This window comes from Nannobrachium achirus (assembly GCF_963921795.1).
Source record: "Nannobrachium achirus genome assembly, chromosome: 14".
In the NCBI taxonomy this organism is placed as follows: domain Eukaryota; kingdom Metazoa; phylum Chordata; class Actinopteri; order Myctophiformes; family Myctophidae; genus Nannobrachium; species Nannobrachium achirus.
Window position 1 is genome coordinate 8,726,233 of NC_137821.1, and position 27,581 is coordinate 8,753,813.

General features: G+C 44.8%; 1 protein-coding gene across 2 annotated transcripts in view; it reads left to right on the forward strand.

Annotated features, from left to right (window-relative positions):
* The first annotated feature begins 257 nt into the window (after positions 1-257).
* sh3tc1 (SH3 domain and tetratricopeptide repeats 1) overlaps positions 258-27,581 on the forward strand; it is a 45,307-nt gene continuing 17,983 nt past the window's right edge. The window contains exons 1-13 of one of the 2 annotated variants that reach the window (XM_080742116.1): positions 258-967; positions 3,639-3,710; positions 10,896-11,026; positions 13,807-13,912; positions 14,749-14,895; positions 16,303-16,501; positions 17,636-17,712; positions 18,207-18,402; positions 19,284-19,414; positions 21,777-21,818; positions 22,581-23,055; positions 23,970-24,569; positions 25,827-26,275. In XM_080742116.1, the coding sequence (XP_080598242.1) occupies positions 697-967; positions 3,639-3,710; positions 10,896-11,026; positions 13,807-13,912; positions 14,749-14,895; positions 16,303-16,501; positions 17,636-17,712; positions 18,207-18,402; positions 19,284-19,414; positions 21,777-21,818; positions 22,581-23,055; positions 23,970-24,569; positions 25,827-26,275 (2,896 nt within the window). In that variant the 5' untranslated portion in view covers positions 258-696. The remainder of the gene's footprint in view (positions 968-3,638; positions 3,711-10,895; positions 11,027-13,806; positions 13,913-14,748; positions 14,896-16,302; positions 16,502-17,635; positions 17,713-18,206; positions 18,403-19,283; positions 19,415-21,776; positions 21,819-22,580; positions 23,056-23,969; positions 24,570-25,826; positions 26,276-27,581) is intronic. The other variant, XM_080742117.1, reaches the window with a different exon arrangement.

Sequence of the window (27,581 nt, forward strand, 5' to 3'; positions counted from 1 at the left end):
GTGCCCACTCTTCAGGTCTGAAATGAATCGGAGAGGGAGAGAAAGAAGAGATTGAGGGCTAATAAATGATTCTCTTTCTTGCAGCCAGAGGGAATAAACACTTGATATATATGCATAGCAGCGCCTCGTGTGTTTTTCTTTTTGGGATGTAGAGAGAACGGCGTTTATTTGTTCAGTCAGCGATTATTAACCTGGAAGTCACAGCAGCGTCACAGGACACGACTGACTGCTAGTGACTGACTGGTAGGATATGCACAGCGTTTATTACACCAACAACAAACCCAACCAACTGCCAGAAAGGATCGATTCGAACCCCCTCATTTGCGCAACGAACGGGAGTAGGCTGGCATTCCTGGCTATATTTGGATAATGAAACGACCATCGAGTTTTATTTAGATAGTCCGATATACTAGACAGTCTAGAAACTAAGGCAACAGCATGACAGTTAACTTATTTTACGTCGCCGTTATTTCGACCAAACGACGAAGGGATTCTTCTAACTTTATAAGCTTCTTCCTCCGCCATGATAGCCTAATAAAACAGTTTATTGCGCACTGTTCTGGGCTGGAGTAGAGGGACGCGTGATGTCTAGTTAACACGCCACACTCGATCTGGACTGGAGTGGAGTGGAGAGGAGAGGACGCGAGGAGTGGAGCGACTGTTTGCAGTTTGTTTGGATCATCATCATCATCCGTGATGTCCTCATACAGCAGCAGCAACAGCAGCACGGACCACCAACAACATCACCCCGGGACAGGCACGGACCACCACCAGCACCCCGGGACAGGCACGGACCACCAGCACCCCGCCGGGACAGGGACGGGCTCCGGACCCGTGCGTAACGGCCTGGGAAGCGGCCGGTACCGGCGGGGAGATCATGAGAACCAGCAGCAGCAGCATTACCAGGTCCACCACGACCCTGTGGCACTGAAGAGGACCACCCTCACCTCCAGGCACAAGAGAATGGGTAGGCTGGCACTGCCTGCAGGGGCGTCACAAGGGGGGGGGGGGGGGGAAGTGGGACTGAGTTACTTGGGCCCAAGGTGGAGGGGCCTTAATAATTTTTGCCTGCAAGCTTGTAGATCTGCTATTTTTGAAAATAAATGTTTTGCTTCTGGGGGGTCCCTGGAACTAAATATTTTGAGATGGGGGGTCCGTGGCCAAATATAATGTTGGGGGTCCTTCACATGAAAAGGTTTGAGCACCACTGACATAGAAACAAGGATTTGAAATATTGGATACAAATTTGAAAGATTTTTTTTCCAAAAATAGCAAATCTGCGCTGTGAGCTTGTAGGCTATATCTGCTATTTTTCAATAAAGCACAAAATAATGGTTCCCAGTTTCCTCCCCTATGAAGAACATTCATGGGGGGCCCGCAGTGAATCCTTGTACCCAGCGCCCAGGATTTGGTGTGACACCCCTGGCTGGCAGTGCCAGTGGCACATTATGGCAATATCTTGGTCTGGTCAGTCAGTGGTCACTACTGGTGGCGTCCAAAAAAGGACAGATCTACAAGCTAGATTATGTTCTTTTTTGGCAAGAGTAAAATGTTGCTATTGTATTTATTACAGGCAGCTCACGTGATTATTGTAACCACCAGTCAGGTCAGGTGGTCCCTTCATGGCCAAATGCCCAGCCATAAATTATAACCCTTGTAGAGAACTTTTATCTACCCTTGTAGAGCACATTTATTTCTCTCTTGTAGAGAGAAAACGTCTTCAAAATAAAAGTGCTCTACAAGGGTTATAATTTATGGCCAGGCCAATGCCCCCGGGGAGTGACATCAGAATTATTATTGGCCCAATGTCGTTCAACCTCTCTCTCTGTCTCTGTCTCTGTCTCTCTATCTCTGTCTCTGTCTCTGTCTCTCTCTCTCTCTCTCTCTCTCTCTCTCTCTCTCTCTCTCTCTCTCACTCTGTCTCTCCAATTAAAAGGGGCTTTATTTGCATGTGGAATGTGTTTACATTGCCAAAGCAAGTGTGAAACACCACACACACACACACACACACACACACACACACACACACACACACACACACACACACACACACACACACACAGCCACACACACACAGCAGATTATGGTGAGGCAACATTGAGCAGATCATCTGTCATGTGAACACCCTGCATGCATGCATGGTTCCACGCAGCAGAACAACAGTGTGTGATGATCATGTAATGTTTGACTAGCAGAGGAAAGGAAAGCCCACAGCTCTGTGCTGTAGTCCAGACTCCACACCAGTCCAACTTCTGGTCTGTTAGAGCAGTGGTGCTCAACCTTTTCAGGCCGCGACCCTCAAATAATCATATTTTAACTGGGGAACCCCCAAATAGCCATATTTTAACTGGGGACCCCCACAATAACCATATTTTAACTGGGGACCCCCACAATAACCATATTTTAACTGGGGACTCCCAAAATAATCATATTTTAACTGGGGACCCCCCCCCCCCCCCCCACCCTGACGAGCACTAAGAGTTGAGTCATTACATTTTGTACAACACGGTTCTATAGTGAAAATATGTAGATATTGTGATCTACATATGCATGAAAATATGTAGGTATTGTAGGTACATCGGCTATTTTCACAATGTCTGTCTGTCTCTATTTGCCCAATGTTTATGTCATTTTAGAGGTATTAAAAATTCCTTAAATTGTCACTTTAGAAATGTGCAGATACCCTCTATACACTTAAACTTTATGCTGGTTTGTTTACTGTTGAGTAAGAAAACAATGTTGCACATTAAAGCTAAATATCTGGGGACCCCCCAAAATAATTTGGGGACCCCCCTGGGGGTCCCGACCCACAGGTTGAGAACCACTCTGTTAGAACACCTTTAAATTTAAAACCAAGGAACCCCTAACTGTCACCAAGACAAGCGTGGGTTCAAGTCCCGATCTTGGTGGCCTTTGCTCCCCATCTCTCTCCCCCATGTCCTGTCAGCTTAATATCTATCCATATCAATAAAGGCAAAAAGCAACACACAATAAAAGAAAGAAAAAAGAGAGAGGCCTACAAAATACACTCTCTATTAAGTGTTTTAAACTGTTCCTCGTTTTCCTGGCTGGGGACCCCCTGGAACCCCCTCAAGGACCTCAAAGTGGGGTCTTAATAAGCCCAAATCCTCAGATTGTAATGTACTGTATGTGCTTCTGCAGCTGTGTGCTTGCGTGCGTTACAGTAAACATAGACTAATGCTGCTTTATCAAGGTCATTTACATTGCTTATCAAACTATCCGGCAATCCGGTTTGCGACAAGAGAACTTGTGCTGAGAGTGCCGTGCTGCTGTAGGGCACTGGTTTTCAAAGTGGGGTCCTAGCTAGGGGGTTCCAGGGGGTCCCCAGCTAAATAAGTAAATATAGCATCACAATCCTTTTAACTTAAAACCACTTCAACCATATTTTATATTTTGGCTTGTAAAAAATCGTGGTCATCTTTGTATAATCTCTCTGAAAAAAATATACATTGTATATTTTGAAGCAAACATTGTGGCCTTCTCTTGCACAAAACCTTTTTCAGATGGGGTTCTGCGGCCAAATACATATCATTTTGGGGGTCCCTGAGAGACGTGTGAAGCACTGCTCTGGGACTTGTTGTGTATAATGTTTGTTTGTGTGTTCATTTTGTTGACAGAGCGAGCCCTGTCCCGGGACGCTGGCAGTCTGAGGAGGAGTTTGCCCACATCTGAGGACAGCTTCCCAACAGGTAACTTCCTGCTCAGTAGGACAGCTTCCTGTTCCCAACAGGTAACTTCCTGCTCAGTAGGACAGCTTCCTGTTCCCAACAGGTAACTTCCTGCTCAGTAGGACAGCTTCCTGTTCCCAACAGGTAACTTCCTGCTCAGTAGGACAGCTTCCTGTTCCCAACAGGTAACTTCCTGCTCAGTAGGACAGCATCCTGTTCCCAACAGGTAACTTCCTGTTCCGTAGGACAGCTTCCTGTTCCCAACAGGTAACTTCCTGTTCCGTAGGACAGCTTCCTGTTCCCAACAGGTAACTTCCTGTTCCGTAGGACAGCTTCCTGTTCCCAACAGGTAACTTCCTGTTCCGTAGGACAGCTTCCTGTTCCCAACTAGGGATGGGACGATAATCGTTATTATCGTTTATCGTGATAAAAAACACTCACAATAATCGTATCGTGGAGATTGAAATTTATCGTGAAATCTTCCTCCGTCATGCACTGGGATCAATTCACCTTTTATTTGCCAAGCTCTATATCTGGTACCACTTAAACCCTCTATTGGTAAAACGTACCTGGAAATAACGTACTAACTCGATACAGTCTTTTTTTCACTCTACCAAATCTCTTTGCCAATAAATAGCCAATCAACAAGCTCACAACAGGTTGCAACGTGACGCGTTGTGAGCTTTTAGATCTTCTATGTTTTTGCAAATGTTCCACCCCAGGATAATGGATGTTGGGGATATGTTGATTATCGCGATAATATCGTAAATCGCAATTTCTTTGATCACCATAATCGTGGCATGACATTTTCATATTGTCCCATCCCTATTCGCAACAGTATGTCGCCCATCTATCACTAGACTGACTCCTGTAAAAAGCAGGATTGATCACATCCATGCAGTAGTTTCCATGTAGTGGTGTTTTGGTGGTTTTAGTATTAGTAGGCTCTAGAACTGGAGGAGGAATGGATGAACTCTATTGGAGAGTCCAAGGTTCCGACCACAGGGCTATTAGGAGGAGGAGGTGGAAAACAAGTTGTTGGAGACGTGTTTCAGTCTTTTTCTGTTATGGTGAATGTCCTCTCTGTCGGGTAGAAACATCGTATGTCCAAAACTGTTACAGTGCTTCTCAGGATTCAAAATGTAAAGCATCAAAAGTAGCAGATCCACAAGCTCGAAACGCAACGCTTCGCACCAAGTTTTGAGCTTGTAGATCTGCTGCTTTTGATGCTTTTGTATGACGCTGTCGTAAAGATCAAGTAGGGCAGCGCTATTCAACCTGTGTCCCGTGGGCCGCATTCTGTCTACTTTCAGTGTGGACAAATAATGTCTGATGTCATTTTTCAGTTTCTCTCCAAAATCGCTAGGAAACTATTTTTTCCTTGTTTTATACAAGACTTTTCTTTGCTATTTTGACTTCATAATTTCATCGTTAGTCATTACATAAAAATCCTTTTATTCAATGAGGCCTTATAGATAGATATAGATAGATAGAAATGTGTCTGTTTGCTGTGTTTCCTTACTTATCGTGTAGTGTGATACAAAATCATTGTCTAAACATCCAAAATAGGGCCGTCATTTTGGGACTTTTTGTATTTTGCTGAGTGGCCCCTGAGCCAACAGTAGTTGAGTAGCCCTGAAGTAGGGCTTTGATTTAAGTTAGAATATGGAGATATGAGGTTTTCACCCGACAGAGACAGATATTCTAGTTAGAAGCCCCTGGAAACCTCTGTGAGGGTTGTGTTTCCCCCACAGTGTTCAGAGCCCTCATCATCATCATCATAATTACTCTGCCTGAACGGCATCTCTAGGGCAGCAGTGGCTCAGGACGTATAGAGTAGAGGAGAGAGTAGAGCGCTTTTCATAAAAAGTTCAAAACCTCAACCTTTGCTCCAGCAAACATTCCTCCGAGGTTCATTCACAGATGAAACCAACTCTAAAGTTTTCTCTACCATTTTAAACCCCCCTGCTTCTGCTTCCACATAAGCACGTGTAGGCGAGTGCTTTCTTGGGTTTAAATCCTATTAGTAGACCTTGTATCTTAACTGTGCTTTCCTGTGCTTTTCCTATGCAAACTGCTAATAAAGTATTCAAGCTATCAATCAATCAAACTGTATGATTAGTTTGAACCAGCGTCCCTCAAGGCTCTATGCTAGCTATGCTCTTTACCCCCCATCTACAAAAATCTCCTCGCCGAAAAATAACCGATTTACAAGCTCATGCATCGCGTTTGTAGCTGTAGATTGTAGATCGGCTATTTTGTGTCAGTTCACCCCAAGAAAGACACGGTTCATGTGATGATGAGTGCAATTTCTTCTTATGATCTTATTGGTGGCCTTGTTGCTTGTGTTCCGCTGAGCTGCAGCAACAACAACAGTGTAAGCCTTCTCCTATAAATGTTTATGGCCCTGATAATAAGTTTGATTTCATCATTCCGGTGCTACAGTACAGTACGTGCGGCATAAGACTGTCTTCCCTGTAGAGGCTGGTGTAGCGTGCAGCTGACTAGCGGTCAGGAAATCATGTGAGAGAATGATAATGGAATGATTCCTGGACCTTGGACCTCTCTGAGAGTCAGTCCTAAAGTCACTGATTAATCCCTGCGGGTCACATCTGGTCGGTCAGTGACACGTCAGAGTCATCGCTGGATATTATTCATAATATCGTCGTCGTTGGGTGGGAAACCTCGTATGTCCAAAACCGTTTTGTATTTATCACTTTAAAAATCAAACCTCGGTTCGAAGTGAAGCGGTGAATTTCTATTCTATGTGTTCTAGAGCTATACATTTTGTGTATTTCATTCGTTCATTTCATTCATTAATGAATGATGAATGATTTTGTCTGGAGAGCCAAATTGTCATGTGAAGCTTGACCAATTCTCAATACTGCATGACACGGACCCGGGACTCCTTCGATGCCTATGGGACAGACTGTACGGGACAGACAAAGCCACTCCCGCACAGACTGTACGGGACAGACAAAGCCACTCCCGCACAGACTGTACGGGACAGACAAAGCCACTCCCGCTTCAAAAACCATGTGAAAATAGCCGATCTAAGAGCGCACAACACTATTTTATAGATCGGCTATTTTCACTAGTTTTGTGTGACAGTGTTGTTGCGACCGAAGGTCGCAGTTTACTAGGAGAAACGGCACATCATGTCTGTGTCCGTGTTGTGATGTCAGGAGAACCAAATCCCTTTTATGCCCATATATGGAGATCCCTGTGATGCCAGGGGAACCAAATCCCTTTTATGCCCATATATGGAGATATGGAGATCCCTGTAATGCCAGGGGAACCAAATCCCTTTTATGTCCATGTACAGAGATCCCTGATGTCATCAATTATTAAGCCCATATCTGTGAATATCTATGGGTGCCAGATGGCCAAGACATGGCACAATCTCGCCCTTAGGCGTCTTTTGCTGTGGTAAAGCTGGGCTTTGCTTTATTTGAAACTTGGAGATACAAGGTTTCTGCCTGACAGTGACGATATGTATCCTCCATGTCAGGCAGAAACCTCTTATCTCCATATTTTAACCTGTTGTGTGTTTTTCCCCCCGTAAATTAATTACCTACTTGATCATGCAAAAGCATCAAAAGTAGCAGGTCTCCAAGCTTGAAATTCGTCTCGAAATGTTTTGAGCTTGCAGATCTGCTACCTTTGACTCCTAATTTGAATTCTGAAAAGTACATAATGAGCTTGTAGATCTGCTATTTTTGCAAAATCTTGAAAATTTGTGGAATTTCGCACAAATCTTTGAATATACTGTACATTTTTCAAATCTCTGCTTCTGGGGGGTCCCTGGAACAACATATTTCGACATGGGGGTCCACGGCCAAATACATATAAATCTAGGGGTCCTTGAATCTAGGGGCGTCTCAGGTTTCCAACCAAGACGACATGCCTCACGTGGCGATTCCACTTCTTGCCAACTCAGGCTTCTTCTACAGGCGTTGCACCCTCCTTGTTGTCAAGTGATTTAAAAAGCGATGCATTTTGTCGTAAAAAACACACGCACGTGACGTGTGCAGGACGTTAAAGCACAACCCTGCCCTAAATAACATCCAGGGTCATTATCCTACTTATATTGATCCAAAAAGACTGTCCATGGGGTCTATGAGGCAGAAATGCCCCTGTTGTCCAGTTTCCCCAGCAGAACCCAGCAGCTGTCATAGCATAGCTGCCCAACAAAAGCATAAAACGGGGCTTAAGTGGTTAAAAGTATGTGCACTAACTGGCTGAACGAGACGAAAGCTGCACGCACACACGCACTCACATGCACTCCACGCACACATAGTTTTAATTTACTTTTAAACAAACATTAACCAGAGTGGAGTGAGTGCTTTCCGAGTGGTGATTTCAATGGCTTCTAAGACCTGTTATAGTCTCTGTTTCGTCTCGATCAAAATGCCACTGTTAATGTGCAACTATATCCTCAGTGTCAATTGTGTAGGTCACAAAATAATAATAACAATCTACGACGTAGGCATTTAGCAGATGCTCTTAAACAGAGGAACTTACAACAGGCCCAGCAAACACATAGGCTACTGTACATCCAATGCAGAGAGAGACAGTGAAACCTAGCATCAGTCTGAAACAATATACTATCAAAAATAATAATCACAACAACACGCGTATCGTATAGATTTGGAACGGCAGACAAGCGCGCTGAAATGTGAGGGGTGTGATTGAGAGGCAAGCTGTTCTTGTCTTAATGTTTATGATGAAGGAACGTGTGATGATAGCTGTGTTGTGCTGTGATGAAGGCCTGGGCCTGCTACATGCAACTCATTGTCATTCATTGTGTTATGAAATGAGTGTGGCCGTCAATAAATGACCTGTTGCGGGGTGAGTCATTTCACTTCTCCTGTCTTATGTCTGTGGAATGTGTAACTGTTGAAAGTGTTACTTTGGAAGCTGTGTCACTTTGGATGGTTTTCCCCCACTGTTCCTTCGCTCAACAACGCACCGGTCATTTTCAGGTCAAACAATTGACCCTTGAGTCCAGCTCGTGGTTGAGCCTATTAGGGCTGTCATGATTATGACATTTTACATGACATGATGATTAATTGTCACTCGAATAATTGTGATTAACAATTTAATATTCTGACATATTTGACAACCTTATATTTAAAATCCATTATTTTAGAACATTTTTGAAAATATAATATTTTCAACATGGCAACTATTATTACGCTTATCAAACATATAATTTTCCGAATGTCTGTCTGAGTGAGTGTCTGTCTGTCTGTCTGAGTGAGTGTCTATCACAGCGTTTCTCCTCAGTGGCTGGAGCAATTGATCTGAAATCGCATCACCATTAGCATATGAACACACCTGACATAACTGTGAAGCCCGTTTGTCACTTTCACAAATCATATGCTGTATATTAGCATTTTTATGGTGTATCTATATCTATTCTGCATCTAGCATGAGGCATATCTATTCTGCATCTAGCATGAGGCAACATGTTTAACCAGCTCTCTGTGTGTGGGTGTGTGGGCGGGCGGGGTGGGGTGGGGGTGTCTGGCCCTGTTACAGATGTTGTCCAAAAATCATGCAGATCGGTACACAGTATCTCTATAGCCATTAAACGAAACGGGTATCTCTATATACAATTTGAAACTGCAGCCAGCGGTATTTCTCTTGTAGACACGACCAAATGCAGCACTCCAATTGGCTAGGACTGATCACGTGGCACACGGAGTTCTAAACCGGAAGTGCGTCCGGCGATCAAATAGGTCCGACCGGAAACGTGCGCTGCGGCACAATAGTTCCGCCACATTTTTTATTTTTATTAATTTTTTTTTTAAACTTTTTTTATTTTATTTTTTTAACTAGATGGGAGCGGCCCAAAGGGCCGCGACCCTCTAGTTTCTTACATTAGTGCTCCTAGCCTCCTACATATTATCATGCAAGCACCAGTTAAAGTTACTTTCCATCCCTCATATACTGTGTGCACAGTGCACATCCCATAGCCCACACACTGCACATCATTTCGGAGCTCATATCTTTGAACGGGTAAGGGCTAGTGTCAAATAATTGCGATTAGACCATTATGCAATAACAGGCCTGGTGTGCCTCTCTTCGCACCTATTGGTTGCTGTTTCCTGGTTGGACAAAAATCCTTTCTCTCCATCAGAAGGCTAACAGAGGGTCAATTAGATGGAATTCCACAGTGTTTCTGCCTGTAAAAGCTCTTTGTCAGAATCAGAATCTGATTTATTTGTCACATGTCTGAAAACTGGAGGTAAAAAAACTAACTAGCCTCCCTCTAGATCTGTCTCTCTGTCTCTGTCTCCCTCTGTCTCTCTTTCTCTGTCTCTTGTACTGTACACAGGCTGCAGTATTTATAATATATACTTTTATTAATAATCAGTTGTTTTATGTGTCTTAAGCTCACCAACTCAAATCCCAAATGACCGTATTGACGTGGAAACGGATTGAATCTCGAAGCTATTCTATTTATCTTTTATCCTCATTATTACATCTTACTGGCATCACGTTGTCTTGTATCTTATCATGGGGTGGCAGTGGCTCAGGGGTAGAGTGGCCGGATGGGGAACTGTGAGGTTTCCCAGTTCGATCCTGGGCTCCCCAAGAGTTAGTGTTGAAGAGTCCTTGTGTGTGTGAATGGGTGAATGTCGTGTGTGTGTGTGTGTGTGTGTGTGTGTGTGTGTGTGTGTGTGTGTGTGTGTGTGTGTGTGTGTGTGTGTGTGTGTGTGTGTGTGTGTGTGTGTGTGTGTGTGTGTGTGTGTGTGTGTGTGTGTGTGTGTGTGTGTGTGTGTGTGTGTGTGTGTATGGACGATCCATGTAAAGCACTTTAGAATAAAGCGCTATATTAATGCACCATTTACCATTGATCTTAAAGTCAGCTACAGTAACTCTAACGTGTGTGTGTGTGTGTGTGTGTGTGTGTGTGTGTGTGTGTGTGTGTGTGTGTGTGTGTGTGTGTGTGTGTGTGTGTGTGTGTGTGTGTGTGTGTGTGTGTGTGTGTGTGTGTGTGTGTGTGTGTGTGTGTGTGTGTGTGTGTGTGTGTGTGTGTGTGCGTGCGTGCGTGCGTGCGTGCGTGCGTGCGTGCGTGCGTGCGTGCGTGCGTGCGTGCGTGCGTGCGTGCGTGCGTGCGTGCGTGCGTGCGTGCGTGCGTGCGTGCGTGCGTGCGTGCGTGCGTGCGTGCGTGCGTGCGTGTGCGTGCGTGCACAGCCCTGCCCATGCTGTTGTCCATGGTCCAGGGTGATGACAGACTTCCTGCTGACGAGGGCTCACAGGAAGTGCTGCGCGGCAAGCTCCGCCTCCTGGAGACTGACAGCCAGGAGGTCACCGCCCTGTTCACGGTAACACACACACTCACGCGCACACACACACACACACACACACACACACACACACACACACACACACTAAAACTATGGTGAAAAATGTTCTTCGACTATCTTTTTTCACTGACGAAAACTACATCGAACACTACAACAAAAACTAAGCTAGTATGACGACTAAAACTAATATATTGACAGATTTGTCAATGCATAAAAACTAGACTAGTATTGGAGATCTAGTAGAACTAAAAGACAAGTCATCTTATTGTTGTGATCAGGTTTTGCGCTCTGAAAATAGCTGATCTACAAGCTCACACTTGTAGATCACCTATTTTCAGGATGCAACAATAACATAATAACAGGCATTACAACACCATCAAGGTCTGCCAAAAGAAATTTTTGTCGACAAAATCAACTGTAGAATAGTTTTTTTGTCATGTTTTAGTCATCTGAAATGTTTTAGTTTTGGTCGACTAAATATAAGATTTTAGTCAACAAACTAAAACATGTCAGCCAACTACAATATGACTAAAACTACATTTTATTCAAAAGACTTTGACTCAAACTAAATCAGAATCAGCTGTCAAAATCAACACTGACACATGCACGCACATGCGCACACACACAAGCGCACCCGCACACAATCACACACACACGCACCTGGCTAAACAGTAATTGTCATTCCATTTCAAAATATGAGTAGTTTGTGCCTGTGTTTATCATAGCAGAGGACATTCTCTCCTACTGTTATGGCTACACTGTGGTCTAATTGGCACTGTGGGCAGCGTACCACCATGCCCGTGCTGTAATCAGCATAAGGGATGTTCTCAAGGGTATTATTGCTTGCTTATGTATACAACGATTACCGTACAGTCTGAAGACCTTTCTCCACTGGTGTATGTTGTGTATCGCTCAGAGCCTCTGATCGGGGTGCAACACAAACTAATCGATTTGATCGGTTACAAAATAAATATACATAATAATGAAATAATATATCTTTATATATGAAGAAAAGCAGATCTACAAGCTCAACGCATCACAGTGCAAAACGCTGTGAGCTTATAGCGTTCATCTGTTTTTTTTGTGTGCCACAGTTTTATGATGAAGTACTAAATAGGCCAGTCCACTGGGCTTTTCTTCTCGGCTTACAATTGTTTATAATCATAACCCTATGCTTTTAACAATGAGAATCATTTGGGTGGACCTTAAGTGGTTCATCAGGCCAGTACATGTAGTCGATAATAATCGCTGTGAAAACAAATGTAGCCTGCGGTAGTTCTTTTATTTCCATTCATTCGTCAATACGTTAATTCATTCACCCTCCCACAGTGCTGTCTGTCACTCCTCGTTCATTCTCATTCGATTCAAGCTCTCAAGTATACGCCCCCCGCTACCCACAGTGCATCTCAGGCGGTACATTTAAGCAGTCTCTATTCTCGGCTCAGTCTTCGTGTAGCCGCCACACTGAACGGTCAGCTGCCAGCGTTAAAAATCTCACCACCTCCCGGGCCTCCTTCCCATGGCTGTTGTTCAATTCATGTGCATGTATTATTGTTGATGGATCGTTCTGTGTTTATGATCAATCTCCGTGTCTGCAACTGGTTCATGTCATGTGGTAATAGTGGTATGTTTGTATTTATATTTTGCTCTGGGGGATTGTGTGATATATCAGGTTATGGCTCATGTTCGAGCAGATCATTTGATTATTAAAGCAGAGCTACATCGCCAAACTAAGGTGCAATATCATTGCATAACTGGTTATATCATTGCATTAAATGGTATGGTTAATCTTAATTGGTGTCGTTCATCCTGAGCTGAAACATATAAAAGAACTCATATACAGTAGTTGCAGGTAGGCCTACCGCCTGGTTCAATGTCTCCCAGCCAGGCTTGTGGTCAGTGAAAACACAGTGAGTAAACAGAGCAGAGGACAAGGTTGAGCTGCAGCCAGGCAAACAACACACACTGAGGAGGAGAGGCAATCACAGGCACTCTGAAGAAGCTGACAAACTGGTTTTCAGTCAACAGACCAAAGCAGTCAGCAGTGTGGCCTGACTGCAACCACAGAGTGTTGTTATAGAAGTGTCTGGGAAGCGAGCCTCTTTTTTCAAACGCACTTCTCGTCGCCGTCCCCCATCCCCCGCACCCCACCTCCCTGTTCCTCTCAAAAACACACTGAACAACAAGGGCTTCTCTTTTCAAATAAATAAATAAATAGTTGGATAGATAGATATTGCAATTTTAATGCAGTTAGAGTATAATATATGTCGTAGTCCTACAAGCGCTTTTCTTTGAGAATTATTATTATTATATATTTTTTTTTTTGATAGATAATGCAATTATAAAATTCAAGAGCTTTTCTGATGGTACTGTGAAGACAGATGAGAAATAGCTTTGTCACACTATAGCTTTGTCTAAAACACAAAAAGGTAACGTAATTAAAAACGTCACATTTTCATAATGCCGACTTATAGAGCTTCAGCTGATAAAGTAAGTAGTGTACATTTAACTAAAGAGGTTCAAAGGACTGCAATGTGTAATAACAAATAAGCTCTCTACCTGCACTACCTGCATGCAAAATGCAAATATCTATCTATCTAGATATTATCTTATGTCTGTCTTATATCTTTTCTAAGAGAAGCCCTTGTTGTCCTGTTTGTTTTTGAGAAAGAGGAACGGGGAGGCAGGGCGTGGGGAAATGCGCTTGAAAGAAGAGGCTCGCATCTGGGAAAGTGTTTTGGTCAATAGAATATTGTCATTGTCTCTCTCTCTCTCTCTCTCTCTCTCTCTCTCTCTAGGAGCTGTCAGCTCATCTCCTGTCCGTCAACTGTGACGAGAACGTCATATTTGTGACGTTCAAAACATTCGAGGAGATATGGAAGTTCTCCACATATTGCACGTTAGGTACGTATAGTATTCATGGACTGTGATTAATCTAAGCTGTTGGGATTACTGGATTACATCCATGTGCAAATACGGGGCGGCTGTGGCTCAGGAGGTACAACAGGTCTTCCAATCATTCGTGGGTCGGCGGTTTGAATCCCAGCTCCTCCTGTCCACATGTGGAAGTGCCCTTGGGCAAGACACTGAACCCCATGTTGTCTCCAATGAGTTGGCCGGTGTCAGCCTGCCACCATTGGTGTGTGACTGGCACGCTGGAGTCGACTGTTCGCCGCTTCACTTCCCAATGTATGGAGGAACGGACCATTGTAAAGCGCTTTGAGTTCGTAACCTGCTTAGAAAAGCGCTATAAACCCTAAGTGGGGTTGGCAAAAGGGCCTTTCTGTGTGGAGTTTGCATGTTCTCCCCGTGTCACCTTACTGCATGTACCCTCACAAAAACATGCAGTAATCCTAGTCTCTAAACTGCCTCCCCCTGGCCAGCCGGGGTGCCTGATGGAGGGTTTCTTCCACGCGCTACGCCGCTACATCCACCCCGGGGAAACTCCCCCCTGTCAGGTGAAAAGAAGCGGCTTGGGCTCCTCATGCATAGAAGGAAGCATGAGGTCAGTCCGTTGTCTCCCCAGGTTGGCAGAGGGAGTGCAGCGCCCAGGATTACATTAGATAATTGACTTTGGGTGAAAAACGGATTGCAAAATCGTGGGATAAAAAATATTAAATAAATGAAAGATCGTCAGATAGTTGTCATATGAAATTGCTTGCATGGGGAAAAAAATGCGAATAGAACAATAGAATATGTTTTCAAATAAAATCTCTCCCCTCCCCTCCTCTCCCCTGCAGGTTTCGTGGGTCAGTGCATGGAGACCTTCCTGCTGGACCAGGCCTTCTGGTTGGACAGTGTGGACGAGGACAGGGCTGTGGGTCTGGAGGTGTCCATCCAGGAAGACACCCTGAACCTCATCTACCAAGGCCTCCTCATGCAAGACGGTATGCAACGTTGTCAGTCCTCCTACGCATGCTTAACCACTTGAACCACAACTTCCTAAAGCCTCGATCAGAGTCGGGTCCGCGGTGGAAGGCTATCCACCGCGGTGTAGTGCGGTGTAGTCTTTTTGAGCGTTAACGTTGTAGTTTTATGACTCAAAAAGACTACACCGCACTACACCGCGGCCGCGGACCCGACTCTGATAGCGGCTTTACTGTGGAGAAAGTCGAGTACGTGCAATGACCAATATCACCTTCCTCCCCGCCCGGCCTCCACCAAACATCCCCCAGAGCAAAGTAGAATATGCAGACATTACATACACAAAACATTGAACCACAGTTGCAGAATCACGCATCGAGATCAATCATAGAAACACAGAACAATACATAAATCAACAATAATACATACTGTATCAACATGTAACTGCATCCACAGGGAGGAGGCCTGGGGAGCTGGCGGGATTTTTAACACTGACAGCGGTCCGGTCATTAGTCATGTTTCCATAAACTAGGGAAGTGAATTATCAGAAATGCGCATTAAGACAAAGCAAATTTAGCCTGTTTCCATTAAAGCGATGAAATGCGATTCTTGGGAGATCCTGCCTGGGTCCGTCTGACCGACCTGCTGTAAATTCTTCCCGCGGGCTTGCACACAGTGCACAGAGCTGGGATGGGGCTGATTTTTTCAGACCGAATCCGAGACGTGAGCACTGCTGTGACCGTCTCGCTGCACACTCATCCTGCAGCGTCGCGGATGCGAGCTGCTGTGAGCTTGTAGATCGGCCACTTTTGGCACGCCACGCGGTGTGATGACGAAGGGTTAGCCAGGATTTACTTGGATGATGTGACGGACGAGGCTTGCACACAACAGAGCCGTAAAATAAACATCCATGTTCGTAGCTCCCTTCAGCCAAATCGATATCATGCAAGTTCAATGCATTTTAATTCAAAACGTATTCGCTTCGTGTTTCCATTTACTAATGCGCATTTAGTTTATTCGATAAACCCTCAAAATCCACCTCCTCCAAGCGGATAACAGTTTTTGCAGATAATGAAAGTTTATTCGAATTTTGAAGTGTTTCCATAAAAAGATTTAAGCGCAAAAGGCTTAATGCGCATTAAGAGGCTTTATGGAAACGCCACTATTGTGGCAGCTACTGTAACACGTAGACTGAACAGAGAATAGAGACTGCTTCAATGTTCTGTGGGTAGAGGGGGCGTATACTTGAAAGCTTGTAGCGAATGAGAATGAACGTGAAGTGACAGACAGCACTTGTGGGAGTGTGAATGAATTAACTTGTTGTGGAATGAATGAAGCGGGGTCCATGGAAGATGGCAACAACAACACATCCTGCCTTCCATGTATAAAAGAACTTCCACAGGCTCAATTCTATGTCGGTCACCTTCCAGGCTCGCTGTTTGCCAGCTGCACGGCCAGCCAGATGTTTGACAGCTCCACGTTCGGAGGAGACCTGTACCTGGAGCAGGGGGACATAGCCCAGTTCGAGCCCCCCTTCCTGGGCTCCGGTTGGACGGTGCACTGCCTGGGAGACGGAGCCAGAGGAACCAAGCCCAGCCCCGCTCTGGAGCCCGTGGTGCCCTTCTACCAGTGAGTCACGGTCAGGCACCTGCAGAGAATGTTAGAGAGGCAGGGGCTGGGATTTCTAAAAGGGCCTTTTGGTGTGTGTGCGTGCGTGCGTGTGCGCGTGCACGTGTCTGCCATGGTAACAAACAACAATATGAGCTAATGATAAGCAGCATGCTATGATGACATGGAGTAGAGAATGAAGTTATGTGAGCCAGCAGCAGGTTAGTAATTAAAGCTATTCACCGCATCCATCTGAAAGCTCAGCGTGTAGGTTTTTTTCTTTTTTTTCAATATTAGTTTTTGGGTTTTTTATTCTTTATTGCAACCGTAGGTCGCAGTTTACTATCATAACCGTCACATCTTGACCGTATCTCTATAGGTAATGCTTGTCTTTTTTGTTGATTGTTGACTCTCACGTTCTGGCATCACTGTGATGCCAGGGGAACCAAATCCCCTTTATGCCCATATATGGACATATGGAGATCCCTGTGATGCCAGGGGGACCAAATCCAGATGGCCAAGACATGATGCTTTAGGGAGAGGTCGTTTTTCTGGCGTCTTACTGCTTGATAGGACAGTAGATTGACAGGAAAGGTTGAGAGAGATGGGTAGTGACACTCAGCAAAGGTCATTGGGAACGGGACTCAAACCCACAACAGAGCCTATGAGCTTGGACCGCTAGGCCAGCGGGCGCCCCGGCACTGACACGCTTTAATAGAGGGGCAAATGGTAAATGGTGCATTTATATAGCGCCTTTGTGCAAGGCGCTTTACAGAGATTGTGCATTACATTCAACCATTCACACACACATTCATACACCGATGACAGAGGAAACCATGCAAGGCACCAACCTTCTCACCGGGAGCAACTAGGGGTTCAGAGTCTTGCTCAAGGACTCTTTCGACACTAACTCTGGGGGAGCCCGGGATCGAACTGGGAACCCATTCGGGAGAGCGCTATGTGTTCGAACTGTGTCTCTACCCCTGAGCCACTGCCCGAGGGTAATGGGTCACTTTTGGTCATTGAATGTCTGACATTCTGGGCTTCTGGGATGCGTGCATGTGCTTATTATTGTCCTTTGTCTGTCCTGTGTCTGTCTGTCTGTCTGTCTGTCTGTCTGTCTGTCTGTCTGTCTGTCTGTCTGTCTTCCCACAGGTGGTTTCTGAAGTCCTGTCCAGAGAACATCCTGGTCGGTGGAGGCAAGCCGGCCTGTGAGTTTCCTCTGCAGTTTGGTGAGTAGAAATGAACCCAGACTGTGTTGATTCACTACATGTTATCTGAGGAAATGTCAAACTCCTAACCGTTATTATTGAAGTATTGTCATGTAATCTTAATATAAAGTAATATAAATGAATCTAATCTAAACAAATTGAATCTGATCTAAACTAATCAAATCTAATCCAATTAATCTAAAAAATCTAATCTAATCTAAACTAATCTGTTTTTGAACAATTCAACCTGAGGCCGATTCTAAAAGTGCCTGGTCTCAAACCTTTTCGTACCAAGGACCCCCAAATTGATTGGACCCCTATCTGAAAATGTTTTGTGAGAAGTTTTGTGGTAAAAAAAAGAAACTATTTTTCACTTTGTGTTGCAAGCTTGTACAGCTGCTATATTGGAATAGCCATGTAACAGATTCTTTCACAGTTTTAATGTTTAAACTATTCTAATCTAACCTAAACTAATCTCATTTAATCGTATAATTTAACATAATCTACTGTCCCAGCCAGAGGAAGATGTGTGGCCACGGCAGATTACGACGCCGAGGGACCCGACGAGCTCACCGTGGCGTCCGGTGATGACATCATCATCGTGGGACTCCTGGTGTCCTGCTTTGATTGGTTCGTGGGGAGGCTGGAGGCGACGGGGGAGGCGGGGCTTGTCAGGACCAGCCTGGTCAAACCAACCAATGACATTTGTGAGTAAGTGAAGCGTAAGCACCTCCGTTCACCGTTCCAATTAGAACCTTTTATTTCGTATTTCCTTTTATTTTCCTTTAACCATCATTTTATGCTTTAACTATTGGCAGATATACACAGTGCGGTACTGAGTGCCGCACTGTGAGCTTGTATATCAGATTTTTTTTTTTTTTAATCTTTGAATATATCTTTTAAAAGCGAATTTTTTTTACTAAAATATTTACTTCTGGGAGGTTCCTGGAACAACATATTTTGGGGGTCCGTGGCCAAATGCATATCATTTTGGGGGTCCTTGACATGAAAAAGTTTAAGAACCACTGATTTAGAAGACATTTATAGAATGGGTCACAATATTCAAAGACCTCAAAACGTTTCCTCTAGTGCCACCATCTGGCCAAACGTTCAGTTTTCAAATGAACATAATCTGTTGAACCCTAAGTCATATCTCTCTCCCTTTGCAGTTACCTTCATGCTACAGTACCAGGATTAAAACAAACCTATGGAATTTGGTCACACACTCAAAAAGGAGCGAACTGCCCTGGCACTAAAACTCAGTAACACTAATACTGAGTGAATTCTTATTTAGATTTGACACACCATTAGATAGTGTCATGAGCCAGACTGTTACCTCCTACAATTTTTATTGAAGGATGCCAGCATGTTTTAAGGGAAGTAGTCAAGGAATTCCATACCTGGGTGGCAGTGTTGTACGTAGAAGGAGAATTCATGGGTTTGTGTTATCAGATCTTGGTTTTCAGATGAACAGTAGCAGAGACCCTGCACTCTGTCCCTGTTTTCAGATGAACAGTAGCAGAGACCCTGCACTCTGTCCCTGTTTTCAGATGAACAGTAGCAGAGACCCTGCACTCTGTCCCTGTTTTCAGATCTTCAGATATCTTCCTGGATGAGGAGGAGAGGGAGTTCTTCAGCCTGAGAGAGGAGCAGGTCACTGAGGAGACCCTGGCCTTGTTGAAGAAGACGGCTCAGATCGACGTGGGACACATCTACAAGCTGGGTAACACATAATACTGATCCTATTAGGGTGGGATACATCTACAAGCTGGGTAACACATAATACTGATCCTATTAGGGTGGGATCCATCTACAAGCTGGGTAACACATAATACTGATCCTATTAGGGTGGGATACATCTACAAGCTGGGTAACACACATAATACTGCTCCTTAGGGTGGGATACATCTACAAGCTGGGTAACACATAATACTGCTCCTGTTAGGGTGGGATACATCTACAAGCTGGGTAACACATAATACTGATCCTATTAGGGTGGGATACATCTACAAGCTGGGTAACACATAATACTGATCCTATTAGGGTGGGATACATCTACAAGCTGGGTAACACATAATACTGATCCTATTAGGGTGGGATACATCTACAAGCTGGGTAACACACATGATACTGATCCTTAGGTTGAGATCCATCTACAAGCTGGGTAACACATTATACTGATCCTATTAGGGTGGGATACATCTACAAGCTGGGTAACACAGATAATACTGATCATTGGAGTGGGATACATCTACTAGCTGGGTAACACACATAATACTGCTCCTTAGGGTGGGATACATCTACAAGCTGGGTAACACATGATACTGATCCTATTAGGGTGGGACACATCTACAAGCTGGGTAACACACATGATACTGATCCTTAGGTTGAGATCCATCTACAAGCTGGGTAACACATTATACTGATCCTATTAGGGTGGGATACATCTACAAGCTGGGTAACACATAATACTGATCCTATTAGGGTGGGATACATCTACAAGCTGGGTAACACATAATACTGATCCTATTAGGGTGGGATACATCTACAAGCTGGGTAACACACATGATACTGATCCTTAGGTTGAGATCCATCTACAAGCTGGGTAACACATTATACTGATCCTATTAGGGTGGGATACATCTACAAGCTGGGTAACACAGATAATACTGATCATTGGAGTGGGATACATCTACTAGCTGGGTAACACAGATAATACTCCTTAAAGGGATATTTCGCTTTAAAACTTTTGGTCATTTTATCATCTAATCAGGTTTTTGGGAGCACCAGGGACAGTTTTTAAGTTGCTTGATTCAGTATTTGGGTATTTGAGATTCATTTTATCAAACATGCCCCCTTCCTCTACAAACCCAATGTAACTTCAAACAACGTTTTTACTATGATAGATTCATCGAAAACACACATTCTTGGTTCTGGTGACTCATATACTGTCCTTCTAATACCTGAGCTGGCCGTCTTTCTTCGATTACTTTTTTCATTTATTTGTAATAATTCTTTTGGAAATTGAAATTGAAAAAACACGTCCAGCTCACGTATTAGGAGTCACCAGAACACAATGGGTTTGTATAGGAAGGGGGCATGTCCCGGGTGTTCCCAAAAGCCTGATTAGACGATAAAATGACCAATCTTTCAAAAGTGAAATATCCCTTTACGGGTGTTTTAATTCTAATGCTATAGGTATTGTAGATAGAATTAAAATCAAGAATTGTAACTCATCTGCTTATGGGGACCACTGGTCTCGCGTAGTCAGATGATCACAGATGTCCAACTACTAAATTCAGTGTAGGGCTAGAATGAAGGAGCTACCCCAAATTCTTGGTGCCGTTATATTTTTTGATGCTACGGAAGCCTGCGTTTGTCATTGGTACTGATAGGCACAGAATCGTAAATCATCGTGTTGTTGCAGGTTCTCCCCGAAACCGTCAAATAGTGCCGTATGGTAAAATCCTGTCCCGTGAGAATGAGTTGGTTTACGACGACACGCAACGCAGATTTGAGGTTTTCCAATCTCACAAATCACGCAGTGTGACAAATCATGCAGTGAGCAAAACACCATTGCTGAGTCAGATGAGTCAATTTACAGGCTGGAATGCAGAGGGATTAATTGAGGGATAAAATTTTGCAAACTGAGTTGTCTTTGAAGACACATCGTGAACTAACAAGGCCATTTCGTCTGTGTCGTGTCGACTTGTGTGGCAACCTCATATGACCAAAACTGTTAATTTTCACGATTTCAAATAAAATAATTGTATGTTGTATGATCAAGTAGGGCGTTAATTTACCAAATAAACACAAAACATTTGAATGTGGAGATAAGAGTTCTCTGCCCGAAAGCAACGAAATAAACGTTAATACCCAGCAAGGTTTCAGCAATGAGAAACAGTTATGTTTTGTTGCAGCAGCATCAGTAATGACTGCCGAGCATGCTGGCGTTTTCAGCTTGCTTTCATTACCACTCGTTTCCACTGCTCTGTCAGTGATTGATTTAATGTACGTGCTTTCATGGATGTTTAGATTTATTTCATGTTATTATTTTCTCCTTTTCATTGTTTGTTTGTTCTCAGATCCAAGTAATCAACAGGATCCTGACCAGAAAGCAGCGCAAAGTAGGTTTTTTTTTTCACGTCCCCTCCGGACACCTCCGTAACGCTAATATCTCATCAACGCTCACCAGATGATCATGTTGACATACTGGAGTTAAATTGAGTCATCTCCAAAACATGCAGTCTCTAGCATTATTTCAACATCACATTAACCCATTTAGGCCTAGAATTATTGAATGCTTTAACCAGTGAAAAATAGCAGATATACAAGCTCACAGCGCGGCACCGAGTGCCGCGCTGTGAGCTTGTAGATCTGCTATATTTGAAAAAGTCGTGAAAACGTGTGCAAATCTTTGAATGCATGTATTTTCCAAACGAACGCTTGTAACTCAAATGTTGCGTGTTCCAGGGTGGTCCCTGGAGCTAAATATTTTGAGATGGGGGTCCGTGGACAAATAAATATCATTTTGGGGGTCCTTCACATGAAAAGGTTTGAGCACCACTGACATAGTAGTCTCTCAAGAACAGACTAACTGAGCTCCAGTTAAGTGAAAAGGACCTTTTCTTTGACGATGGCTGGCCAGATTGCTGACACAGAAATATTCAAAAGACACTTATAGAATCGGGGTCAAAATTCAAATTTTCAAGATTTTTCAAAAATAGCAGATCTACAAGCTCGCAGCGCGGCACTCGGTGTCGCGCTGCGAGCTTGTATATCTGCTATTTTTCAACAGTTAAAGCATAAAATAACGATACACAATAATGTGTACCCGTTCTGAAATGCGTTGATCTTCTCGCTAACTATCTATCGCTAACTATTTGCAGGCGGCTCTTCGGGCAAAGCCGATGCCACTGAGCCACCGAGCGAACTCAAGAGAAACATCTGGCGGATTCTCAACCCAGAGAAAGCTCCGCCGTCTTCTCGCACCACTGCTGCTGCTGCTCCGACCGATCCGACCCGGGAAGGAGGAGACGATCCGGTCCGGGAGGAGGAGGAGGAGGAGGCCGCCGCCGTTCCGGCTCCGCGTTTCACCGTCCACCCGGTGGAGGAAGGAAGCAACAACACGGAACACTTCGCCGCGCTGCTCGCCTTCCTGGACGGCGCCGACTGCAAGCCCGGGTTGGGCGCCCTCTACGGGCTGACCCCGGAACTCCTGGCCTCCGCCGCCTTCGCCGGCCACTCGGACGCGGACGAGCTGGCGGCGTTCCTGGGCGCGGCGCGGGAAGCGGCCCGGAAGAAGCGGCTGCACTGGTCCCAGAGCCGCCTGTGCTTCCTGCTGGGCAAGCTGTGCGCCGGGAGGTCTGCACTAGATTAGAGTTTATCATGATTGATTATGTGTGACGTTATAGAGTAGATCAGGGGTCTTCAACGTTTTCAGGCCAAGGACCCCTTAGCTGAGAGAGAGATGAAGCAGGGACCCCCACAAACTTATCATAGATTCCATATAGTTTCATTGTTTGACAGTACAATCGTCAGTGTATTTTGGTTTTGGATTCATGTAAATTTATGTTTTCAGATATTTAACCACTTGAACCGTTAATACTTAATAAACTTGACCTTTCACTCTGTACTTAGTCTGCTCTTTTTCCCCTCTACACCAAACCTCTTTGCCAAAAAATAGCCGATCTGCTATTTTTGGGATGATACTAATACTTGATAGTTAGTAGTCGAGAGGTCTTCAGTAGGCCTCAGTAACTATTGTTTTGGTGAAGCCTATCTTGTTATGGTACAGCTCGTTCCAGAGGCCTTGAAGCCACACAGTATAACTCTAGTGTCTGACCATTCTTCTTGGCAGAACTACCTTACCACTGCCCAGAGTGTTAAACTGTACTTCTTAAACTTGACCACCACCACCTAATATAATTGTCTTGTCTCGGGAGAGTGTTTTCTGCTGGTGTTTCAGTCCGAGTGTATCAAAGGGTGCGTTCGGAAATGCGCACCGGGTGTGGTTAGGGTTAGGGGTTATGGTTAGGTTTAGGCATAGTTTTACTGAGGTTAAGGTTAGGGTTAGGGTTGAGTTTAGGCATAGTTTTACTGAGGTTAGGGTTAGGATTAGGGTTGGGTTTAGGCACTCACTACACTGAGCACACACCTGGTGCGCATTTCCGAACGCACCCTTTGATACACTCGGACTGAAACACCAGCAGAAAACACTCTCCCGTCTTGTCTCCTCATTTTCTCATGATTATTGATTGATCTGAATTCCACCACAGGTCCAAGTTCAGCCAGGCACGCGTGTACTTCGAGGAGGCGCTGAGCGTGCCGCCGCGAGACGGCTTCGCCGACACGCGGCTGCTGGCCAGCGTCTACGCTAACCTGGCCGCGGTGTATCTGCTGCAGAAGAACGCGGAGAAGTACTTTGCCGTGGCGGAGCGCGCGGCCGCCTTGCTCATGAGCTACCCACGCCGCCGCTGCTGCGCGGCGAACGCGGAGGAGGAGGGAAGGGACTCGGACTCGCTGCTGAAGTACGTGCTGAAGAAGGCGGTGCTGTCGCGCAACGCCATGGCGGAGGCCCGCGCCTGCTTCCTGTTGGCCCAGCTCCACCTGAGACGGGGGGACAACGCGGCCGCCGTGCCGTTTATCGAGAGGCTCCTGGTTCTCTCGGCGGAGGAGAGCTCCTCCTCCGGGGGGCCGAGCAGGAACGTCTCCCCCAGCCACGGATACCTGAGCCTGGGCAGGCTGTACCGCCAGCTCAGCCTCCCACACCTGAGCTTCAGCGCCAGCAGGCAGGCTGCCCTGCACCCCTCGGCCGGGCTGAGACACTGCCTCAGCGCCCTGGCTCTGATTCTGCAGAACACACCGCAGTTCTACGGGTAGGCCTGTCTGAATCTTTATGTTAAGTGATTCTCTGCCACGTGACGCGTTTGAGGAGTTGTGGTGTTTAGATGCTGGATGGTGCTATTCGCTAGCCCAGGGGTCTTCAACAGGGGGTCCGGGACCCCTAGGGGGTCCTCATAGTTACTATCTTTGTGTGACAGAAAATGTTTTCCTTCTTTTTTATATTAACCACTTGAACCCTAGTGTCCATATTGGGAGAACTTAAGCCAAAAAATAGCCGATCTACATGCTCACAACGCTGCGAGGCGTTGTGAGCTTGTAGATCAGCTATTTTCAGCAAAGAGCTTTGGTGTAGAGGGGGAAAAGAGCAGACTAATTAGGTATTGACAGTTCAAGTGGTTAAATATCTGAAAACACAAATTGACATGAATCCAAAATGCACTGACGATTGTGCTGTCAAACGATGACACGGAATGGAATCTATGAAAAAAGGTTGTGGGGGTCCCTGCTTCATCTCTCTCTCTCAACTAAGGGGTCCTTGGCCTGAAAACGTTGAAGACCCCTGCGCTAGCCTAAGGCTCACCAAATATTTTCCGATTCTAATGGACGTCGTGTTGCACGTTGATGACGTAACCGGAAAACAAAAAAGTTTCCCCTTTAATTGTTTAAGTCATAATGAATGTGTATGGGAGAGGGGCTGGGATCAAGCTCCACGTGGAGTGGGTCGTCACAAGGGGACAGGGATTGTTTTCCGATTCTAAAAGAACCTTGGGCGTCTTTTGAACTCAGAATATTTATTGATTTTTCGAAAGTAGTAAATGAGTTAACTTGGCTTGTGGTTGTGCATAGTTGTCACAAAGATCTGGATTTGATTGGCCAAGGTTTTGCATGATGTACAGTAGATGTAGAATATTTCCACCTCACTGTCTGCGTGCTTTAACCACTTTGAACTTGGCATGTCTATTCTGTGCTTTTAGGGACATCATTTTCAAAAAGGTTGAAAAATTATAATTTTTCAACATAAATTATTATCTATTTTGACTACTTTTGTTTGTCAAAGGCAAACGGAAATTGTATTTTTATACAATTATTTAAAAAAATGTATTTTATTATTATTAGTATTTAACTACATTTAACCAGAGCACATGAACGGAGTGGAGCGGGAACAAAAGCCGCTCCACGCTCCAGAGGGCTGTTGTCCCACTCGCAAGTCGCTCTGGTCGGCCACCGTGCCACTCCACTCCGCTCACATGCTCTGCACTTAACCAATAAAAATGTCTCTATGGTGACAGCCCTATCTTCAGGCTCAAGAAGGACACCTCCTCCATTCCGGCTCAGGTGGCTCCGTACCTGTCCCGGGCTCTGGCCCTCACCCAGGGGGAGCTAAACGGAGGAGGAGAGGGGGACCACCAGCACTCTCTGAGAGGAGGCAGGGACCCCCACCACCACCACCACGCTCTGAGCCAAGCCCTCACGTTGTGTCTCTCCCAGCTGTTCCACGACCACGGCATGGTGGGGCGCGCCCTGCGCTCCATGCACGCCCTGGTCACCCGCGGCCCTCCTCCGCAGCAGCCGCCCTCCTCTTCTTCTCAGAGCCTGGCCGCGTCGGTCGCCGAGAGGAACAGCGCCCTCGTGTGGCTGGCGTGGCTTCACGTCCGCGACGGCCGGCCGGGGACGGCGGTGGAGATCCTGGACGCCGTCCTGGCGGCCATGCCGGAGCACTGCACCACGCCTCAGGAAGGTCAGTTATACTGTTGGGGGAGAGGTCAAGGTCAAAGGTCACACAAAAAAAAATACCACCCAGTGTGAAGTGAGCGGTGCTATTTATGAGTTAATTTCATTAAGCCTCAAACCAAAAGTATTTCAGACACAAACATCAAATTAAAAAAAGCCTCTTTATTTTAGTTATTTTATGTTTTTGAAGCGGTGAAAGCCGGTTCCAATGAGTGGCTTTGTGTGTCCCACGCCCATATATGGTCATTTCAGTCCAGAATGAACAGGTTTTTTCAAAAACAAAATGTCTGTCACCTCATGTCCATATATGGTCATTTCAGTCCAGAATGAACAGGTTCTATCTGTCCCGTATGTCCAGAATATCAGTCCAGAATGAATAGGCTTTTTCAAATAGCTAAATGTGTGTCCCATGTCCATATATGGCCATTTCAGTTCAGAATGAACAGGTTTTATCTGTCCTGTACGTCCAGAATATGTGTGTAGTGTCCCTCCCGGTCTGATGATTGGATACTTTGAGGATTGGTCAAGCTTCACATGATAATTCGGCCCTCAGGTTTTATCTGTCCTGTACATGCAATAGTTCTCACCTACTGCATCCACAACTAATGCTACTATGAAAACCTTATTCAAATAACAATTCAGAATAGAGGTTTTATCTGGCTATCTATACATAGAAAGTATAGATCTAGAACACAGAATGTATAGATCTAGAACACAGATTTCATAGCTCTAGAACACATAGAATAGAAATTCACCGCTTCACTTCGAACCGAGGTTTGATTTTTTCATTTTCTATGACATGACAAAAATTACATAACAAAGCCTGCCCTTTTTATTATTATTTGTTTTATTTCTGTGTAAATGTGTGGGTCTATGTTAGTATGTGAACATGAACGGTGTAATGAATAGGAGCGTGTTCCCAGTTTTGCTTTATTCTGTCTTTTTTTGTCTCTGTGTTGTTTCTTTTTGTTTTTTATGTAGGTGACGGTTGTTTCACGTGTTTAAAAAAAAAGAAAACAAATTTGGTCAAAATGTCTATACAGGGACATGACATGTAAAAAAAAAACATGAACATGAACAATGACAATGAAATTATTATTTAAAGGATATGTTACATGTTTGCTGACTTAATAAAGTATTACAAAAAAAATCATTAAGCGTCCTGCAAAGCTTGGCCAATGTGGGATGGGGTAGGACATACATACAGACAAATACAGTTGTAGGAGGCCAAGATGTTGTTTTTTTTTAACTCTAAACTTTTGACAAAATGTCCAAGCATTCCATTTCTTAAGACTTGTTGTTCTTTTTTTTCT